The sequence below is a fragment of the Centrocercus urophasianus genome, unplaced genomic scaffold (genome assembly GCF_019232065.1).
Source record: "Centrocercus urophasianus isolate 14NV4802_14NV808 unplaced genomic scaffold, USGS_Curo_1.0 seq_10, whole genome shotgun sequence".
In the NCBI taxonomy this organism is placed as follows: domain Eukaryota; kingdom Metazoa; phylum Chordata; class Aves; order Galliformes; family Phasianidae; genus Centrocercus; species Centrocercus urophasianus.
In genome coordinates, this window is record NW_024884142.1 from 16,938,462 (window position 1) to 16,958,191 (window position 19,730).

At 38.2% G+C, this 19,730-nt stretch overlaps 1 protein-coding gene across 3 annotated transcripts in view; it reads left to right on the forward strand.

The window, feature by feature from the left end:
* Nucleotides 1–4,121: 4,121 nt before the first annotated feature.
* Nucleotides 4,122–19,730, forward strand: part of TINAG (tubulointerstitial nephritis antigen) — a 44,700-nt gene continuing 29,091 nt past the window's right edge. For all 3 annotated transcript variants that reach the window (XR_006168188.1, XM_042814857.1, XM_042814867.1), the window contains exons 1-6: nucleotides 4,122–4,596; nucleotides 7,876–7,939; nucleotides 8,891–8,980; nucleotides 10,522–10,636; nucleotides 16,772–16,895; nucleotides 19,202–19,352. Coding sequence is in view for 2 of the 3 variants with exons in the window: in XM_042814857.1 (XP_042670791.1) it covers nucleotides 4,227–4,596; nucleotides 7,876–7,939; nucleotides 8,891–8,980; nucleotides 10,522–10,636; nucleotides 16,772–16,895; nucleotides 19,202–19,352 (914 nt within the window). In the remaining variant the exon portion in view is untranslated. The remainder of the gene's footprint in view (nucleotides 4,597–7,875; nucleotides 7,940–8,890; nucleotides 8,981–10,521; nucleotides 10,637–16,771; nucleotides 16,896–19,201; nucleotides 19,353–19,730) is intronic.

Here is a 19,730-nt window from a genome sequence, read left to right on the forward strand (position 1 = left end):
TTTTCACATAGCAGAAGGACTGCTTTTCCCACACTTGCCAAACCCTAGAGAAGCACTGTTGAGGAAGGCACTGACACTGTCCTGGTTCGTGCACATTCAGTTCGGTCCATTCTTCACATGTATTTACTTGACTGAATCCAGAGTGGGCTAACTATGGCCTTAGGAGCATGGCCAACAATGAGCATGAGATGGCATCATTTGGGGCTGGGAGATTGGCTGTGGGGTGCAGCTGAGGTGGGAAGCATGCATAATGAATCACTGTGGTGGTGTAAGGGGCAAGCCCAAACAATGCCTCGAGAGACAGTTGTCAAAGAAGGATCTCTTAATTTTATGTCTCAGCCCCTCCTGGAAGAGTACAGAACAATCTCCAAGAAATGGCCAGGTCACAGGAAGGCTGTCACCTTTGTTTTGGCTTGTGTCTAGTGTCTCAACCAATCCTCGAATTGGAGCCTACAACTATAAATAGGGGCTAGAGGGGAATGTCCCTTCATTTTTTTTCTTTGATACTATAAATAGGGGATAGGAGATGCCAGCCTGACCCTTTTTCTCCTCTGCTGCTAGCCCAGCTTCTCACTGCTGCTGCTTCCCTTCTTCGCTCTATGCGATGTGAAGCTCTCCATCGGCAGGCTTGGCACTTGATCCAGGACTGGTGATCTCTTTCCTCCTTTTTATCTCTTTTTTCCCTCTCTTTCTGTTAAAGTTGTTATGTGATGTAAGGCTTACTTGAACTTCCTACAAAACTCCACAGCTTAGGCAGATATAGTTGTGAGGGGGCTGATGCATATAGGATAACTGTTTTATAGAAATCTGTTATAAAGTTGTTTTTTTTCCTCTTATGTACAGATCTTGAGTATTTTTTCATCTTAATCTAACTAGGGTATTTGTGAACCTGGTCACCTCTCCCTCCCCTCATGGGCACGACGTGACAGGTGCAATGAGAGACAAGGCTATAAGGCTGTAGTAACCAATTGGTACCTTCTAAATAGTCTTTCACCTGTGGACCTTGACTCTTCTTGAGCATTTGCATGTGTGTGAAGAACCAGTTTTCTTTGGCATGGGCGATTGGGGTCAGTTTCTCTTTCTCTAGCTTTGACTTTAACACACTGGTCCCAGAGTTTGCACGTAGGAAAGTGCCCTGTGGGAGGACTCTACTGATACTATTTGTCATCTCAGTGACCTCAATTCTGAGTTGCATGTAACCATCCAGGTATCATGGTGAGAACTGAGATAGGTAGCCCTGAAAGGTTTTAATTAAAAGTGGCACTGCTTGATACTGTGATAACAACTCACAGCAGCGAGGTGCCAGGCAGTTGCTAAATAGGGTACCTAGTGAGAAAAACATTTTAATGCAGCTTTTCTCTGCTTTAACACTATGTAGGTACATACTATTTGGAAGGGTTAATCCTATTCATCCACCAGTACATGGGAGAAAGAAAACTGTGAGATAATACGTCTGGTGACATGGTTGGCTTAAAAATTTTTTCCTCGTTGCAGCCATTAATACTAAGAAGTAGTAAATGTAATCTATAGCAGCTAGTATATACATCAGTGCTGCGTTTTGTGCAAGGTGTCACTAGCTAAGTTGCCATTGAGTTCAAAGAAAGAGATGGTCTATATCTCTGCAGAATTTGAACTCAGTATAAGCAATTGCACGTTCTCTTCGATACAGTGAGCTTTTTCTACTGGCAAATGAGATAGCTGAGGATTGGTGCCCTAGCTGAGAGTCAGGCAAAGGAAAGGCAGCATAGTTCTCTGGTGGGGTGTGCTCAGTGATCTGAGCTGGGATTGACCCTCAGTACCCAGAATCTGCCTGTCCAGTGCTTTCACCACTGCTCTAAAAGTTATTAGGAATGGGATTTTAAGGTGTCCAGTGGGCTCATTCAATAGAACAGAGAGAATTTTAAAAAAAGGATGTGGAAGAGATTCCTGGACACTTTAAACTGCCTTTCATTTTGGTGCTTTGCCAAGTGTACAGTGACCTTAATAACTTCTGGATTCCTGACAAGTGTGAGGTGTGTATTTTTTAACTCAAGGCTAGACAGTGGGGAGTGCTGAGAGAGATACGACTCAGATATTTTTGTACCTAACTGTGAGGACAAGAATTACAGCTATGATCCTAATTGAAGAGCTTGGCAGAGCTGGTGTGCTTGGAATAGGTTAATCTTCAATAGAGAATGAGGATTACATTTAACTGTTCCTAAATAGTTACAGATAAGTCAACATGTGATCTTCTACTGTTTACAGAGAGCTACTTTTCTTACAAATGAAACTACTGAACTTGAAATATTTGCTGAACCAAAACAGATTTTTCTCAAAAGGCTCGAACAGATGCCAAGGGATGGACATACGGTAGCCTTCTTTGTTTCCTCTGCTTAACCAGAGTAAGGACATACACTTGTAAAATTATTTCCAAAGATCTGTTATAGCAAAGATTTTCATTTTGCTAGTGGCAGTGCAAATCAAAAGAATCATTTGCTTAGAACCACACAGAAGAAAGAAGGCATGTAGACATAAGGAAAAGGATTATCAGTTCTAGTAAGTGATTTATTTGAATTTCCATGAGCACACGTGGATGAACTTTCCTCATCTTTTATGTGATGCATTATAATACTCAGTGACAGACTTAACTTTGCCCAGATTTTTGCCTTCTAAGCAAAACTAAGTTAAAAAGCACACAACAACTCCGAAGGTTACGATTTATGTGATGTACAATTTCTGCGTGCTGCTGACCTTGCCTTTTCTATTGACTTCCATTCAGAAAATTGCTTTCAAAAATCAAAATAAAAATCAGGTAGTCTGATGTAATTTTCCCTCAGCCACAGTTCTTTATCTGCGACAGAGACAGTGTGGGGGGCATGCCCAACGAAAACACTGCTGACTGAAATCACATTAAAGAACTGATTTTGGATTACAAGCTTGTACACATAAACACACACATATTCCCCCTGAAGATCTCTGCCATTCCCAGCTATGTATCCAGATAGCTGTATTGCCAGCTGTGCTCTCAGGAGTCGCTGCCTTTTGATTCTGTGACCTTCTGCATCACCGAATAGCCCAGCTGCAATCACAGAGGGAAAGATTCCCTCCACTCCTTGCTGTTGACTTCTTCATGGTCTTCTCGTTCACTACCAAATAGAGAAGGAAGAATGACTATTTTTTACCTCTGCTTTCATAGCTTTGAAGACTTAAATTGTCTTGTAACTGTTTATTTTTCAAACTATGTTATTTTTATGCAATTTAGCCTTATGTGTTATCACCCCTAGCACCTTCAAAATACTCTGCTGCTCTTTTTTTTTTTTTTTTTTCTTCCCCTGAATATTTTAAGGTTTGGCAATAGGACCATAAAGATTTCTTCAGGAATGTGGTCCAAAAACCTGGAGCTGATGGATCAATGGTCATTACATGTGTCTTTTCATATCTGCTCAGCTTTTCTTTGTGGTTTTATTATTCCAGCAATTTCCTCTTTGAATCAGAATGAACACTCATTGGTGGGCATTTATTACTATAGTTACTGATACTACTATGTTCATTTTGACTAAAGAAATGTGAATATTAAAATAATAGATTTGGATGATAGCTTATACTGAATATCACCTGACTTTTTAAATTTTCCCATGGTAAAACTGTAAAATCAAGCTTGTAAAGGAAAGCCAGATCAATGGAAATGAGATTGAAATGGGGCACGCAGAGTATATTTACTGTAGTGACAGTCAGTGATGTATAGCCTTGCAAATCAGCTAGGCAAGTGCAGGTGAAATGCAATGTAAGTTTGGTACAGTTTCCAATCACATGGAAGGTAAATGAAGCCAGAAGGAAAGAGATCTTCCTTTGACACCATGTGCTCATTCCTCACATTGTTTTCATTTTAGATATTTAAAACAAGACGTTTAAAATATTGGGCCATGTATATTCTGCATAATAAACCTTTACCAGAAAATTTCCCACTTGCCAAAGAACGCATCCAACATTTAATAATTATGGATACATTGCTATAGCTCAATTTCCAGTCTGTGTCTTTTTTTTTTTTTTTTTTTTTAGCTTGGGCAAATAAATCTGTTTATAACAGGTCTGAGTAATGATTAACACATACAGAGTCCTTGTAATAAAGCTGTAATCCGCAGGTTTCTTTTCAGATTTGTGACTGGTAACTGGAGCTATTATATCTACAGTAAATGGACTGTTACTGAAGAACAGTGAGTCTTAAAAAGGTGGCTAGAGGCAGAAGAATGTGGCTCAAAAGTCAGATCTTGCTCTTATATTGCATTGCAAGTGAAGTTTGGACGGCAAAGCGGCTTGATGCTAGAAGAAATTTGACCAAGGAACTTTATTCTCTTGAAGACAGTGGTTCTGCAAAGTGGAACAGGCTGAAAAGGAGTCTATATCAGGGCAAGTCCTGCAGGATACGAGGCTGCTGCACAGGAAGGAATGATGACTGCAGCTTTAACATTGCTTCCAGGGCAGCTATATGTTACTGTGACCAGTTCTGTGCCTCAGGTCCTCCTGGCCCCATAGACTGCTGCGCTGACTACTGGGATACTTGTGAGAACACCGTTGAGCCCACCAGGTCTGATGAGCCTTGGCCACCTTCAGCATCAGGTGGGTATGGAGAAAGGGCTCAGATGGCATTAGTGCATCATGACAAAAAATATGCTTGGAAGTAAAACTACCAATTAATCTTTACAGTGTATGCATCCTAAAAATGTGCCTACAGATATAGTGGACAAAGGCATTGAATATGAAATCAGATTAATAATTATATTTGCTGCTATTTCTTTGTCTCTAGGATGTATTTTTAGAGTTGGCTAGATCCGAACTGTTGGACAGAACCACTCTTACAGCAGCTCAGTGCAGAAGTAGAGGAAGGGATGTGAATAGACAGGATTTCTGGCCAACATTTTGTTCTTTTTCAGTGTTTTACTACTCAGTTTGTAGTGGAAGTTCCCCCAGGAGTACTCTAATCTCATTCTTTTGGTTTTGTAACTAAAGATTACAGAATGGATCTACAAACATCTGGTCCTCACTTGGTTCCTGCAGAGGGTGCTAGAAGTTAGCTGGTGCTACATGTCTAGAATTGTGAATTTTAAACCTAGGCAGCTTCTTACCACGATAAATCTGGCTGAAAATGTAGAGATTGTACCAAACTTTCAACAGGCTAAAACTGGATCGATAACACCATGAGCTTTAAAAATTAACTCTTTCTTCGAGGCATCTCTGCTGCTTGCAGTCCTGCAGTCAGACCACAGGCTCTTCAGGAGGCTGCGCTCTTAAGCCAGGCACACAGCCATATCTGATAAGTGACAGAGCCAAAAATGCTAAAGGCTGCAAAACACACTTGATTTTCCAAAGTGTTTCTAATCTTCTCAAAGAATGTTGTCCAATTTGTGTAAATAAAGACATTTCTTTTGTATTTATGTAGGCTGCACTGTTGTGTATTATTTCCAGCAGACTGGGAGTTGCTCTCATGAGCTCTGCTTACGCTCTAAGCACTATTTCTGCTCCAGAGCTGAGAGCCTTGGGGTCTAGTTTTGCAGGCTGCTCATGGAAGGAAATCACTACAGAATCTGTGGTAGTTTGCCATCTGTGTCCCTGGACAGGTGTACCTCCGACAGGTAAAAATGTAACAGGAGGCTTAGATAAGGGAATTGGTGAGGTGAAATATTTTTATTGCCTTTTTCAATTCAACTTTTACTTCTCTTTTCACTGTTACATAACTGTTGTACATGCCTGTCATAGATAATAATGATATTTTACCTATTTGAGCACCTTTATTTGCTCTGTAGGTGAGGTATTGTCATATTTAATTTATATCTCACTTCAAAACAAGCTGTTGTTTTTCTGGTCCTGCTTTGTTTCTTCGTTGATGGAAAATCTTCAGCTTTCTGAAGTCTTTTTATTGGATACTTGCTATACAAACAACCTAAAGGATTAAAGGAGAGCACCAAAGCACGTAAAATACAGCAAGAGAAAATAAAACTCAGAAGGAATATTCTAGAACTGAAGTGTCTGAGGAATAGGGAACAGAGAATGAAATTGGAAAGAAGAAATGGAGAAAAAAAGACTGAATATCAGAAGATAAAGCAAAAACAACGAAGCATTTTTAGAAACACTGCAAGTGTATTGGCTAACTTTTACTAACCGAGACTGCGCTGCTGCCTTTGGCCAAGGATTGTTAAGGCACTACCAGACCACATACACCTGGAAGATTTTGATCTTCTTATTGCCTGTGGTTTAGCTCTCAGTGCTTTCCGACACATGCTGCTTTAAACAAACCAATAAACTTCAGTGCTTTGCATGGGATAGAAGGAATATCAATAAAAGGGCACAATGCTGCATTTCTGCATCCCAATTTATCCACTGCCACAGTGCACGGCACAGTAAGCTATTGTGTACTCCCTAAGCATTTGTGTGCACCAGGCTGGGGGCCACTGAAAGGATAACTTTGTGAAACTGCTTTGACTTTGTCTTTACGAACCCAGCATTCAGTATGCTGCAATGGCTTCCCTGTATCGTTTCAGGAGAAGATGTGCACACAGTCCTGTTATGTACGTCTTAGACACTGGACAGAAAGTCTGGATTTGGTGGTGGTGTTATTACTAGGAGAACTGTTAGAGCTTTATTTATAGAATGCACTTATTTTTTTGATCTTTCTGTTTCACTTACTCCGATGGTACTAAAAGCTTTATCTGAGCCAACACACTAGATCTCACAGTGGTGATGTTACAAAAGAGACACAGATTGTGATTTCACACTGTGCAGTCCGACTCTGGCCTACAGAGTATATATGTCTGGAGACATTTGAGTTACAAAACTAATTACACAGATGCTGGGGCAGATTAGATGAGAGTTACAGGAATTTGGGAAGATCGAACCAAGAGGCAGGTCCTGATTTATTAAGTCCACTTCCTGCCAAGCACAATCTTCACATAAGTCATCAGGATGCACCTGAAAATGAAATAATTTTCCACTTATTTCTCACTATATCTCCCAGAATATTAATATTCCAGTCTAATACCTTGATGGCTGGACAATCTGCCCTTTTTCTTATGCAGCTGATGTCTTTCAGCTTTGATATCTCTACTTTTTGATGCTGATGCTTTAGACACATTTAGAGGCAGTAAGTACTCCTGACCCTTCAAGTCCTAATTTTGCTAGGCTAAGGAACTATGTTCTTAATCTTCAATTCCCCAGGCATACATTAGTAGAAAGTTTCTTTTGTACTTGTTCAGGTTTGCATTTTTTCTTGAGTGTGGGTGGGAGGGCTGCCAGCAGAGCTCCAGTGGGGCTTCCTCCTGCCGCTGATACAACGCTTTAATACTTCCTTCCCTGGCTGTAAATGAAATATCTTGCTTGATGCCTACTTTCACCTACTGTCTGATCCTGGCACTGGGGCACTCTATGGCAAGTCATGACACCTGAGTAATTTGCCTTGGGTATTTTCTGAGAAATGTCTCTGCTGCTAGCAGAAATTGAATTAGAGCAGAAACTTCAGGCCTCACAGTGCTTGGGTGAGATATATCTCACCTATGTCTGTGCTAGTTCATGCAGTCTGCTGCATGATTAACAGGGTGAAATAGGCATTTATAATTAATTCATCATCTCTAGTCCACTTCTGCACTGTGGTATAAAATTAATTATGGCTTAAAGGTGAATATTTCTCTCATGTCAATGAAGGAGATCTTCATTTGTACCTTTAGGCTTACTAGTATCTGTAGAGGAAGCATGAAAAATACTGTCTTTTGCTTAAGTAATGTATACATTACTTGCATAATATTACATACAATGCATAAAACCAATTAATTCAATAGTAGCAAGAGTTTTGAGTTAACTGACTTCAAGAACAATTTTTTTTCACACGTCTATATGTTATGTTGGCAGGTTGTTATAAAGATGGCCGATATTACGGAGAAGGAGCAATAATTAAAGACAACTGCAATTCCTGGTAATGTTTCAGAGAACACAAAATTGAAATTATTTTAGCATATATCATGAAATAAGAATTAATTTGGTTAGCATCCCTAAATTCATATTTAACTTAATCAATGGTTGGAAGAGTAGTACAGTATTAAGAAATCATAGAATTGTTCTACAGCCAACATAAAAGAATGGTGAAGGAGGATGGACTTCCTAATCAAGATATGAAAACATGATTATTAATGTCTCCCCCTCAGTGACCTAAGTTCTGTTCCTGTTAAGTATACTGGCTCTGAGTTGAAATGGTTTCATCACAGGTCTGTAAACTTACCTGAATACAGAGAAAACTGGTATTATTAAAATCTGGAGGAATGTTTTTATAGCAGCTTCCTCTATTACTTTGGCAAAAGTGATCATCTCTAATTTTATGTTAAAAGGGGAGAATTTAACTTATGTAGAAAATAGATTAACTGTTTGAACACCCCATTCTCTGTCCTGGGACATCAGATGGAACAGCAGGGATGCTCTGTTGCCATCCCTGGCAGTCAGCAGGTGGTCCCCTGCACCTCTGAAGTCAGGACAGCCCAATGTGCTCCAGGAACATCCAAATAGGGCTTGTGCTCCATCTGCCCTGAATTTGTCTCAAGATACCTGGAGAAAGGTGTCTATAGCCATGGAACTCCTTTCTGGTTCTCCAAAGTGGAACTTGAGCAAAAAAACTAATTTTCAGTACATCGTTCTTTTCTCCCTGGCTTGACCTCACAGAAATGGAAGCAAATTTTGTCAAAGATGAGATTTTCCACAAGCTGTAACCTTACCACCTCATTCCAATTAGGATTCATTAGGTAGTGAAGTGGCACTACGCATGATTTTGTTTTTACTGTGACATTTGTAGTTTAGGCTTTTCCTCTTCCCCATTCTTCATTCTACTGTAAAAGTACGATTCATTATCTGCTCAATTATATTCTTGCCCTTTCAGCAAATGCATCCAAAGTAACTGGAAGTGTTCAAATGAAGTATGCCTTGTTCGCCCAGACTTGATTCACCGCATCAATTCTGGAGATTACGGGTGAGAATACTTCTATTTTTAAGTAAAAGTATTATAGTGCTGTAATAGTAAAGCTTTTTAATAGAAAAAATGCCAAAGTGTTGTGATCCACTTGAAAGCTCATAGCATGTAAGTGCAAATTACGAGTTACATGGTTCTCTCTGCCCCTCCCCTCCCCAATTACATCCTATGCACTATGCAATAGTAAATGTACATCTGTGAAACTTCTAAAACTGTAGCAAAATATAGATTTTAAAATAGAAAGATACTGAAAATCTCATCCTGGTAAGAGTCAATATTGGAAATGCCTATCTAAAATATTCTCCAAATTACTATAATTCTTTTGCTCACAAAATGCTCTTCAGAACATCTTCCTTATTCTTCACTTTAATAGTTAGGAGAAATATTCATATATTTATTTATTTCTTGCCCACTTTCCAGAAGGTCATTCTACATACCAGAACTATACCAGGTAGTATTGGAAGAAGGGAGAATAGGCCAAAGGGATCAAGATATCAGAACTTTGTGAGATATCAGTGGTTTTCTTGCTACCAGTTTTTATTCCTTGCAATGGAGAGCAGTGCCTTGGAAGATTGCCTGCCTAGAAGTTGAGGAGCTAAATTCACTAATGAAGTCTATGGAAGTGCTCAGGTTTCAAACCATGACTCTGTGCTGAAACAGACTGTACTTGATGGGAGAGATTTAAACTAAGGGAGGTAGGATAGACAATTGAGTTGGGCACCAGCAGCCACAGGGTAGTTAAGGCCACCTGAGAGACTAGATTCTGCAGGTGTTTATATTCTCAGTGACTACAGGCAGGCTGAGTAACAAGGTTTCTCCTTTAGGGAGTGTGAATTCTACCTGTCTTCCACATACACAAGCAAGCAAGAAATAAATGGGTAAAGAGAGCACCCTCCCCTTGACTCAGGCCTTCTCCAGTAATGCACACAATTTTAGTTTGCTCCAAATGTGTATAAATGTGAGTTCTTTTTTGTTGTGTATATGTTTTGAAGGGGTTAATGCTAGGTTCTGAGTTTGGCCTACCTTCCTCAGATAGAGCAGGGAGGGAGTACTTAAAGGCAGCCCTTTTTCTGAATCTTGGTGCAGAACAGGCAGAACAGCTGGGCTTTCTGCTGCGTCAGCAGTGTCTCATAACTACTGCTGGCGTTTCAGCATTTGAAGGCAATGTAACCCACTGTGTGAAGCTGTTGTCACCTGGTTTGAAGCATTATGTGAGCACAACTTCAAGACAACTTTAATTGTTTTGATCGAGCACCTTATTTTCTAGTATTTCTCTGAAGCATTGCACACTCATCTGCTGAAGGCTGATACGATGCTGACCTCAAATCACCAGTTTTCATATCGTGTTCTTCCAGCCTACATTTACCCACAGAGGAATAGCCTCATTCGTATCTAATAGAATGTCTTGAAACATAATTTGAAACATTTATTTCTGGATGTTATTTTTAGTGGTGCTCTTCTAAAGAAGGAGTAGAGGAGAAGATATTATGAACAGTGTCTCTAACCTTGCTTTGTTTGCTTGTTTTCTGTCTGTGAGGAAGATGGAAAGCTGACAACTATACTCAGTTCTGGGGCATGACACTGGAAGAAGGTTTCAGAAAGCGCTTGGGCACACTACCTCCATCTCATTCCTTGCTGAATATGAAAGCAATTCCAGTATGTATTGTGTGCTATTGATTTATTTATTTTTAATAACTTAATTTTTTGGAAAACAATGTGGACAATTATAAGATTATGATTAAGGTATTAAGGACTAAGTGCCTCCATGTTGCATGTGAAAGTCCTAGAATAGTTTTCCTATCCATAGAAAGTGTGGCTATATCCATCAGTATCAAACAAAGAGAAGTAAAAGCAATTGCTATACATTGGGAAACTGTGCACTAATATTCACTTATCATTGTTAGAATCATAGAATGATTTGGGCTAGAAGGGACCTTAAAGATCATCTAGTTCCAACCACCACCTGCTGTGGGCAGGGAGACTTTTCATTAGACCAGGTTGCTCAAAGCCATATCCAGCCTCGCCTTGAAACCTCTAGGGATGGGGAATCCAGAGCTTTTCTGGACAACCTGTTCCAGTGCCTCACCATTCTCTGTTGAAAGAATTTCCTCCTAATAATGAATCTAAATCTCCCTTCTTTTAGTTTGAAACTAAGGAGTAAGTAGATAGATCAAAGATTTGCAAAATGCAGTAACACATTTTGGCCTTCGGTTTTTACATAGTTCAGGCAAATGATGCCATTGGAATATCTGTTGGAAGTCAGTTGTCATTGATTGTTTTATATGGATAAAGTAGATGGGTTTCCAAATGGGAGGAGTTGCAGGGACAGCAGTGCTTAGCTAACAATTGGCAAGGTATATGGGAAAGAGGGAGAGGATCATGTGCAATAATTTTCACAACCTTAACTCTTTTTCTTGAAGCAAAAGACTGGCTTGCTGGAAATTATACCAAAGAGGATTGTCAGAGCCAGAAGTTGACAGAAATTGGGCTTTGGCAATCTGCCTCATGCGCTCTGCTAGACTACTCTTCTCAGCCAAAGAAGGATTGATTTCATTTGAAAATGTTCTGTCAAAAAGAAAAGAAAAAAAAAAAAAGAAAGAAAATGGCATAACAGATTTCAGTGCAATATTTACTGTGTGGGGGAATTGGTGCAAATTGCTGTTGTTCAACATTGAGATTCAAGAAAATTTGAGTTAATTTTTACTGTTGTTTACTTTTATTCTTGAGAAATAGAATGTAAGGCTTGTATGGCAGGAACAAAAAGTGGGTATATTGCACCTAGCTCAGAGATTGACATTTACACTGACTTGCCTATTCCCACATTAAACAAATAACATCTAGGGAAACAAGAAAAGGAAGGGTAAAATAAGATATTTTCCATATTTCCTCTCTTCTATTCAGTTTGAATTAGCTGCTCACACAGTGCTCTTCCATTATATCCAGCCCATTAATTCTTTGCTGTTAAGTTTCCTGTAGCTTCTTTGGCTGGTGCACTACTTATGGCCTTGTTTCCACAGGCGCATTTCTCAGGCACATGCTCTCCAATGCTACCTTCTTATAAAATCTGACAGCCCTAACTCAACTATTTTTGGCCCTTCCAGAAACTCCCAGGAGCTTGAATGTATTCTCTGAAATCCAGCTCCATGCATTTATCCATTTAACCCTCAAGAAGTCCTGGAAGTTGCTAGAGGCACATGCTTTGCACAGGAGCCTGAAAAATCTTTCTCACTGCTAAAAATACAAAGTAATAACACCTTCATGACTTTTCCAGTTTCTCCAGAGCTCTGAACATACAGAAAATCAGTCTGAATTATACAGAAGCCCATCTCCAACCTATGATATCTCTTCAGAAGTATCAAAACTTTCTTATTCATACCCTAGGGTTTCTGTCTTGGATTGTTTTGATGTAAAAATATTTTTCTCTGAAACTTCTTGTGAAGCTTCAAAACTCTATAATTGTGTCCTATTCTGTAGTTTTCTAGAGCATCACCTCTTTAGTGTCTTTGTTCTGTCTCAGGAAATTTTCTGTCTGACACATTTTAATACTTTCCATAAATGTAAGAAAAAATACCTCTACTCATGTAAGCAAAAATTTCATCAGTAGATAATTCCATGTGAAATGGCAGTTATCAGGATTTAAATATTTACTGAGTGAAGATGTGGTAAAGCATCTCTTCATAGCTGTCCCAATATCCATTTTCACAACATGATCCAGCAAGTTCATAGTGTGGATCAGGATCACCAGGGGTAGAAGTAATTTCTTTCAATTGACAGACCAACAGCAGTCATAGGATCAACTTCTGCTTCCCCTTCCATGACTTTTTTTCTGATATTTTGTGAAGTATACCAATACTTTTAAAAAAGACCCAAGTAATAAAAACCAGGTAAGCTTTATTAAAGTGTTTCTATTAATCTTTTGTATCCAGGTGACAGCTGAGAAGAGAGTAAAAAGGCATCAATGATGAGAAATACAGGAATGAATGTTTTTTAAAAATCTATTTTCCGAGACTGTCTTCAAACCTTAATGGTTTGGCCTTCAAGTGACCTTGTTGAGTACTAATTTACCTGCAGGCCAGGGAACTGCTTACTTACTGTACATAAAAAAGGGCTAATTAAATGTTTTTTGCATTCTCTGGGATTATTACTGTCTTTCCCATTTTGCAGGTGAGAAAACTGAGAGTCATTTGCCCGAAGTCACGTACATAGCTGATAAAAATGTCACAATTAGCGTTTGAGAGTTTTTGGCTCTACTTAGTGCTGATCTGATTAAAAGCTGCTAGCTTTGCCAAGAGAAAGAGAAAGAAAACTATAGTTCTCCATTCATTAAATGCCACACATTCTGATTTGAAATAAAAACCATTTCTTCAGCATGCTACTGTCTCAGAAATAAATGACAGCACCTGGTAACTAAGAGGTTGCTGTTTTCCATTGTGTCTTGAGAGAAACAGGCTTTTGTATAGAAAGGACTCTTTGCTCATTTGTGTCAAGGGAAAAAAGATTCCAGGTTGTAAAGTACTTCTGTGTTAATCATTTCATATCCAGAGCAGAGTTTTAGTTATAAGCAGTATTTGTTTGTAGAGTATAGGTTTTTCTGTTGTTTCATTGACTGACATATCCAACTGCAAATCTGCTTTCACAACATTACTGAGTGACAGAGGCACATTTCCTCTTAGGGAAAACAGAAGCTTTTTGCAGTTACTTATAAGGCTTTTAAAAACTCTGCTATTGCCTTTACAAAGGCTTGTGATGTCTTGAAAACTCCTCTTTTTCTTTTCAACACCAAGGAATAAATAGAATACTGTGTTTAAAAAAGAAAGAAAGAAAGAAGGAAAGAAGAAAAAAAGAAAGAAAGAAAGGAAGGAAGGAAGGAAGAAAGGAAGAAAGAAAGAAAGAAAGAAAAAATATTGCTTTCTCTTGGAGAAAACAAAACAAAACAAAGCTATTTCATTATTCCCAAATTTGCAAATTAAGTTATCTTCAGCCTTTTTTTTTTTCTCTAATGGACCATCTAACTCCTCTGAAGTTGTAGGTGAAGTCTAAGTATTCCTTTAAAACTCCTAACTTTCCTCTTTTGCCCAGACTGACAAACTCTTTTAAACCTTCACACGTATTCACTGCACAGAAAACATGTGAAAGTTTAAAAGAGTTTGCCAGTCATTTTCCTGATTCCATTGTGCTGTGTAATGGTGGATTATGGAGAATACGTTGAGAAACAATTGTCTGGACTCACCATTTGTCACAGAACAACAATATTAGCTTCTCAATATTAGGGTAGCAATTACTCAGACAAAAAGCTAATGTTTCTGGCTACAGGTCAATCCTGCATTTCACAATGGCAGGGCTGAAGGCTAATGAAGGATTTGTTCTAGGATTTACAATTTTAGGCTATTAAATACATTGGCAGTAGCTTAAGAGTTATGTAAGTTAACACATTGGCTCAGACCAAAGATCTATTATGAATTTTCTTTTTGTCATCTACCTTATTCAGAATGTAAGTGGTCATTGCTCAAGATAGTGTGCTTACAACCTTTGCCAAATTTTGCTTATTTATTCTTGATATGAGCAGATTATGAAACATTATTAATCTGGGATTTTGTCAGTACAATTATTCTTCAAAGTCAACCTTGTGCTTGTGCTTGCTCATGAATCACAGAATCACAGAATAACTCGAGTTGGAAGTAACCCACAAAGGTCGTTGAGTCTGGCTCCTGGCTCCACACAGGAGCACTCAGAAATCAAACCTTATGTCTGAGGGTATTGTCAAATTCTCCTTGATCTTCAGCATCTTGGGGCTGTGCCCGCTGCCCGGGGGGAATCTGTTCTTCTCTGGTGAAGGACCTTTTCCTAACACCCAACCCTATCTCCCGTGGTGAAGCTCCATGCCATTGTCTTGGGTCAGTACATCTCCCTCTGACTTCAGGAAACCATCCTGCAAAAGAGACTGCAGTGACTCCATGTTTGCAGTTTCATCCTTCCACATCTATAAAACACCAGACACTTCTGCAGGGGTTGGATCTTTTAAGTGCAGCGTTCTGTTGCTGGAAGCTTTAGAGCTGTGATTTTGTTTGCTTTGATGTCTACCTGGAAAGATCATTATTAATTAAGCGAGATTAAGTGAGATATTTAACTTTGCAGAATTTTTGTGCATGTCATTTGTGGCTGCAAGTCCCATATTTCTTCAAAATTTTGAAGAAAACAGAATTCTGATTGCAATTAATGAAAATATTAATATCTTAGCAAGATTAATATTACTGATTTGTTACATGTGAAGGTGTAACTTTCAGATGAATAGAAATGAATTAAGCATTGGCAATATACTTTACAAGTGAGTAATGGTATTTTGGACTCTCAGTCTGTATGTAAACTTCATAAATCTCAAATGCTTCAGAATCACTAGGTCTGGGGCATGCAGAGATGGTATCAATCCATCTGCTGTGACTGATTCCAGTTTCATAGCTGATAAAGACCTGAGACACAAGCTTATTTTTCCCTCACCCACTTCTTCTCAACTGTTGATTTTTCTGCGGGAAGAAAATCAGCATATACAAACTGTATGAAGATGTTACTGTTTCCCAGTGCATGCCAGAAAATCATCTGGACACAGCCAAAGTTGTAAAGTTTGATTTCCCAAGTAGTCCTAAAACAGCTTGTAAGAACTGGGCTCAAATATTTAAATTGTCTAAGGAACAGGCATCTGGTCTTGTAAGCCACACAGGCAATTCAGAATAATTAATTGTCCAGCAAGGACATTCGGAATCAGAAGAACAAGGATAAGTAAACCAAAATCAAATCAAGGATTTTTTAATAGGATAGAAGCCTTTGTTTCCACGTGTGATCTTGCTAGTAACAAATAATTATCAGGGAGTGTTTTGTTTGGGAGCAGGATCTCATATTCATATATTGTGTTTTCATCTGGAATAGTTGCTCTGAGCAATTGTTTGAGACAAATTTCTAGGCTGGGTGTCCAGAGTGGCTGTGTGGCCATTCCTTTTTTCTTGTGCAGTATAAGCACTGTCCATAAAGTTATTTCATTGTTTTTAATTGTTTAGTGTTTTTGTTATGTCAAACATAGGGCAGATTATTAGCAGCTGTACCAGATGGCTCCTGCATATGTGGGTATTTGTGCAATTCTTAAAGGACATAAATTAAGACAGAGAGAAAAGTATGCAAAAAATGACTGTTCAAAACATTTTTTCTGAACAGCCCATGAATTCATATCAACTCAACATCAGATTGCAAAGCAGAAAGAAAATCAGTGGTTTTCATTCTGGAATGAGAATAAGTGCTGGAAATTGAAAAACCTCTGTGTAAAAGATGAATCAATGAATTTACCCTCCGCTGATTCCCCACTGGTAACTAGAATTTCCTATTTCCAGCCAAGTGGAAAGCATGTCAAGATGAATAGGGTAACATGTTCCTAACTTCATTACTGTTTGCAGCAGAATGCTTTTCCTTCCAAAAATGTCAGCTGGGTCATAACTGACGTGTTTCATAGGGAAATGTTGCTTGAGATAAAAATCAGATAAAAACTGGACAGTTTACTCAGATTGGCAGCTGTACAGCTCAGCTTTTCAGCACAGCTACTGGAGTGCCAGAAAGCCTTCAGCTCTCAGGGCACCCACAGCACCCAGGCACAGGGCAACCACCACATAAATGCTTGGCAAGTCACAGCTGCCAATGCTTGAGGCTTCCTCAATTCAAACATTATGAATATTTAAAAGAAAAATGGGATCATTTTGAAGACAAAGTTAGGAAATGAAGCAGATATACATCTACTGCATTTTGTTTTAGGGAAGCTCCCTTCTGGAAGAAAAATTTCCTGAGTTTTTTGCAGCCACTTATGCATGGCCTGATTGGATTCATGATCCTTTGGACCAACGAAACTGTGGAGCATCCTGGGCATTTTCAACCGCAAGTAATAATCTTTTTTTTTTTTTTTTTTTTCCTCCTTTCAAAAATATTATGTATATTAAATGTATAATGAAAACTTATGTTGATTAGTAATCAAGTAATTTGAACTTTCTGCTCAGTTTTTATTAGCAAAAATTAACAATTGAAATTGCTACACTTTTCATTCTAAGATGTCCCAATTTAAGCTGTAGAGATTTTCCTTTGCTTTTCATAAGTTTTTGTATCATATGGAGACTTCTTTTGTGACAGGGTGTAGGAATAAACCCACTGGTGCAGTTTATCATTAAGAATGAAGTGACTCTTACTTGTCTATATTCTTTGCTTGACTTGAATGTTTTAAAACAAGTAGATGTTATTTTACATATACATATACACATATATATCTGTGCATTTGCCATTGTCTAATCCTTGAAATTCAAGTAATGAAGTGTAAACTTTTCAGTGATTTTGGGAAGACTCTGAAATTTCTCAGGTGTTTCTGGAAAAAAACCTATTCTCTAATTCTGTAAATAAACCAGTGTCAGTAGTGCAATTCAACATCATGTGATAAAACCTCTAGTTTTATGAAAAGTGGACATGTGTGTTTGTGTCACTTTTTCAATGAAATTATAGTGATCAGTTCGGTTAATTTTTCCATGTAGCAATAAATCTCAGTAGCAATAAATCTCAGTATATATTAAGATATCTACAGATAGAGGAAAAAATTATGCAGTCAAACTTTGACTTGATCTGAACAACAGGTCCTGATTGATGCAGGTTTCTGGTTCTTCAAATCACAGCATAAGGAGGTGTCTTAATTTCACTTACAATTTAGTTAATCTGTCTGTCTTTAAGCCATGAATAAATATGTAAGAACTTAGAATCATGACTATCTGATCTAGTTCAGACATCTGTGGTTCAACTTTCTCAGAAAGATAATTTTATGTGAATCCCACATTACACCTTAATATGAGTAATTCCACATATTTTCTCCACTTAAGCATCTACTTACTTCCAATTAATATTTTCTTTCCATTTTGTTTTTCTCTCCTCCTCATATAAAGGAATGGATATAGAAAAGAAAGAAAAGAGCTTCAGAAATTCAGCTGCAGACAGTTGGGAAATATTTGTATGTAGTTTGCTCCAAAAGTTATGTTTCCTATCTATTTCCATTGGAAACTACAACAGTATAAAGATCACAGTAACATTATTTGCTAGAGCAGATTGTCAGCTACAAAGCACTATTTTTCAATGCAATGCACCACCACTCGTCGATCTGGGCAGATGAGCTGATGGAGGCACTCTTCATTTTGTGGTGTGACTCTTGTGCATGGCCATCCAGAATGTGGCTTATCTTTCATTTTACTGTTGTCACTGCTGTAATGCACCACCCACTGCCTCACTGTGCTCACATCCACTGTTTGGTTTCCATAAACATTCAGCAAACGTCGCTGAACATCAATGGGTGCAATTTTTTCCACATGGAGGAATTAAATGCTACACTGTTGCTTCATATGCACTTCCACGTCAGATGACATTGTGTCAGGTTGCCCCTCTGCTGCCATCTGTCACACAGCAACGAGATGTAATTGAATATTGGTGGGAAGATTCAACCTCTACAGCCATGCTGCCAACATCCACCTCTAATGTTCTGGATCCATATAATAAAATGGGAGGCATTACTTTCAGAGCAGCCCTCATATCTTCTGCTGAATTTAACTATAGATGAATATGCAAGTACAAATATAGAGATTATTATATTAAATCATGTAAATATCTAGCTTGATATTTAAATATATACTAGTATATCTACTAATAAGTTGCTTATGGTACTTTACATTTTTACCACTCTTAAAATTGTTATATAATATCACATTATATTTTATATATACAGATATATATATAATACTATATATTATATGTATTTTGTAGTATACATATATTATCGCAGGATCACAGAGTCACCAACGCTGGGAAAGGCCTTCAAGATCATCCAGTCCAACCATCCACCTATCACCAATAGTACTCACTAAACCATGTCCCTCAACACAAAATCCAAACATTCCTTGAACACCTCCAGGGTTGGTGACTCCACCACCCCCCTGGGCAGCCCATTCCAGTGCCTGACCACTCTTTCAGAGAAGTAGGATTTCCTAATGTATATCCTGTATATCCATAATGATATCCTATTATATATAATATCCCAATTGTCTTGTAAAAATATGTCCCCAGACAGAAAGTGTTGATGTATGTCAGTCACTCTTTCAAAACAACCACTGAGAAGCTCTGAGTAATTATTTGGTTTTGATAACACAATTTCTTTCAAAACAGGTGTTGCAGCAGATAGAATAACAATTCATTCTGATGGCCAAATCACAGACAACCTTTCTGTTCAGAACCTGATCTCTTGTGATACCAGGAATCAACATGGATGTGGTGGTGGCAATATTGAAAGTGCTTGGAGATATTTGAAAACACATGGGTAAATATTTTATTTATGTTTCAGTTTATCTTAACTTGAATAAGTTACATGTGTTATAATGATGATTTCTGATCTTTTGTGATGAAAAGATTTAGCTCTCTCTTAGATCAGAGATCTAAGATCTTAGACCCATATTCGTCTCATTAAGACAATCACATTCTAATGTACACCTTCTTCAAAATACCATAGTGAAGTCCAGGAACTAGGAAGCATTCCCAAAAAAGTAAGTAAAGCCTATTTTGAACAAGATAGCTAAGGGCTCTTGCTGCGTAAACTATTCAACTATCTAGCTCTCTTTCTCCAAGCTTCATTATATCTCGTTTTTTTTCATTATGGTAACCTCTCCAACTACAAGAAACACAAGAAAAGTCTTTCTTT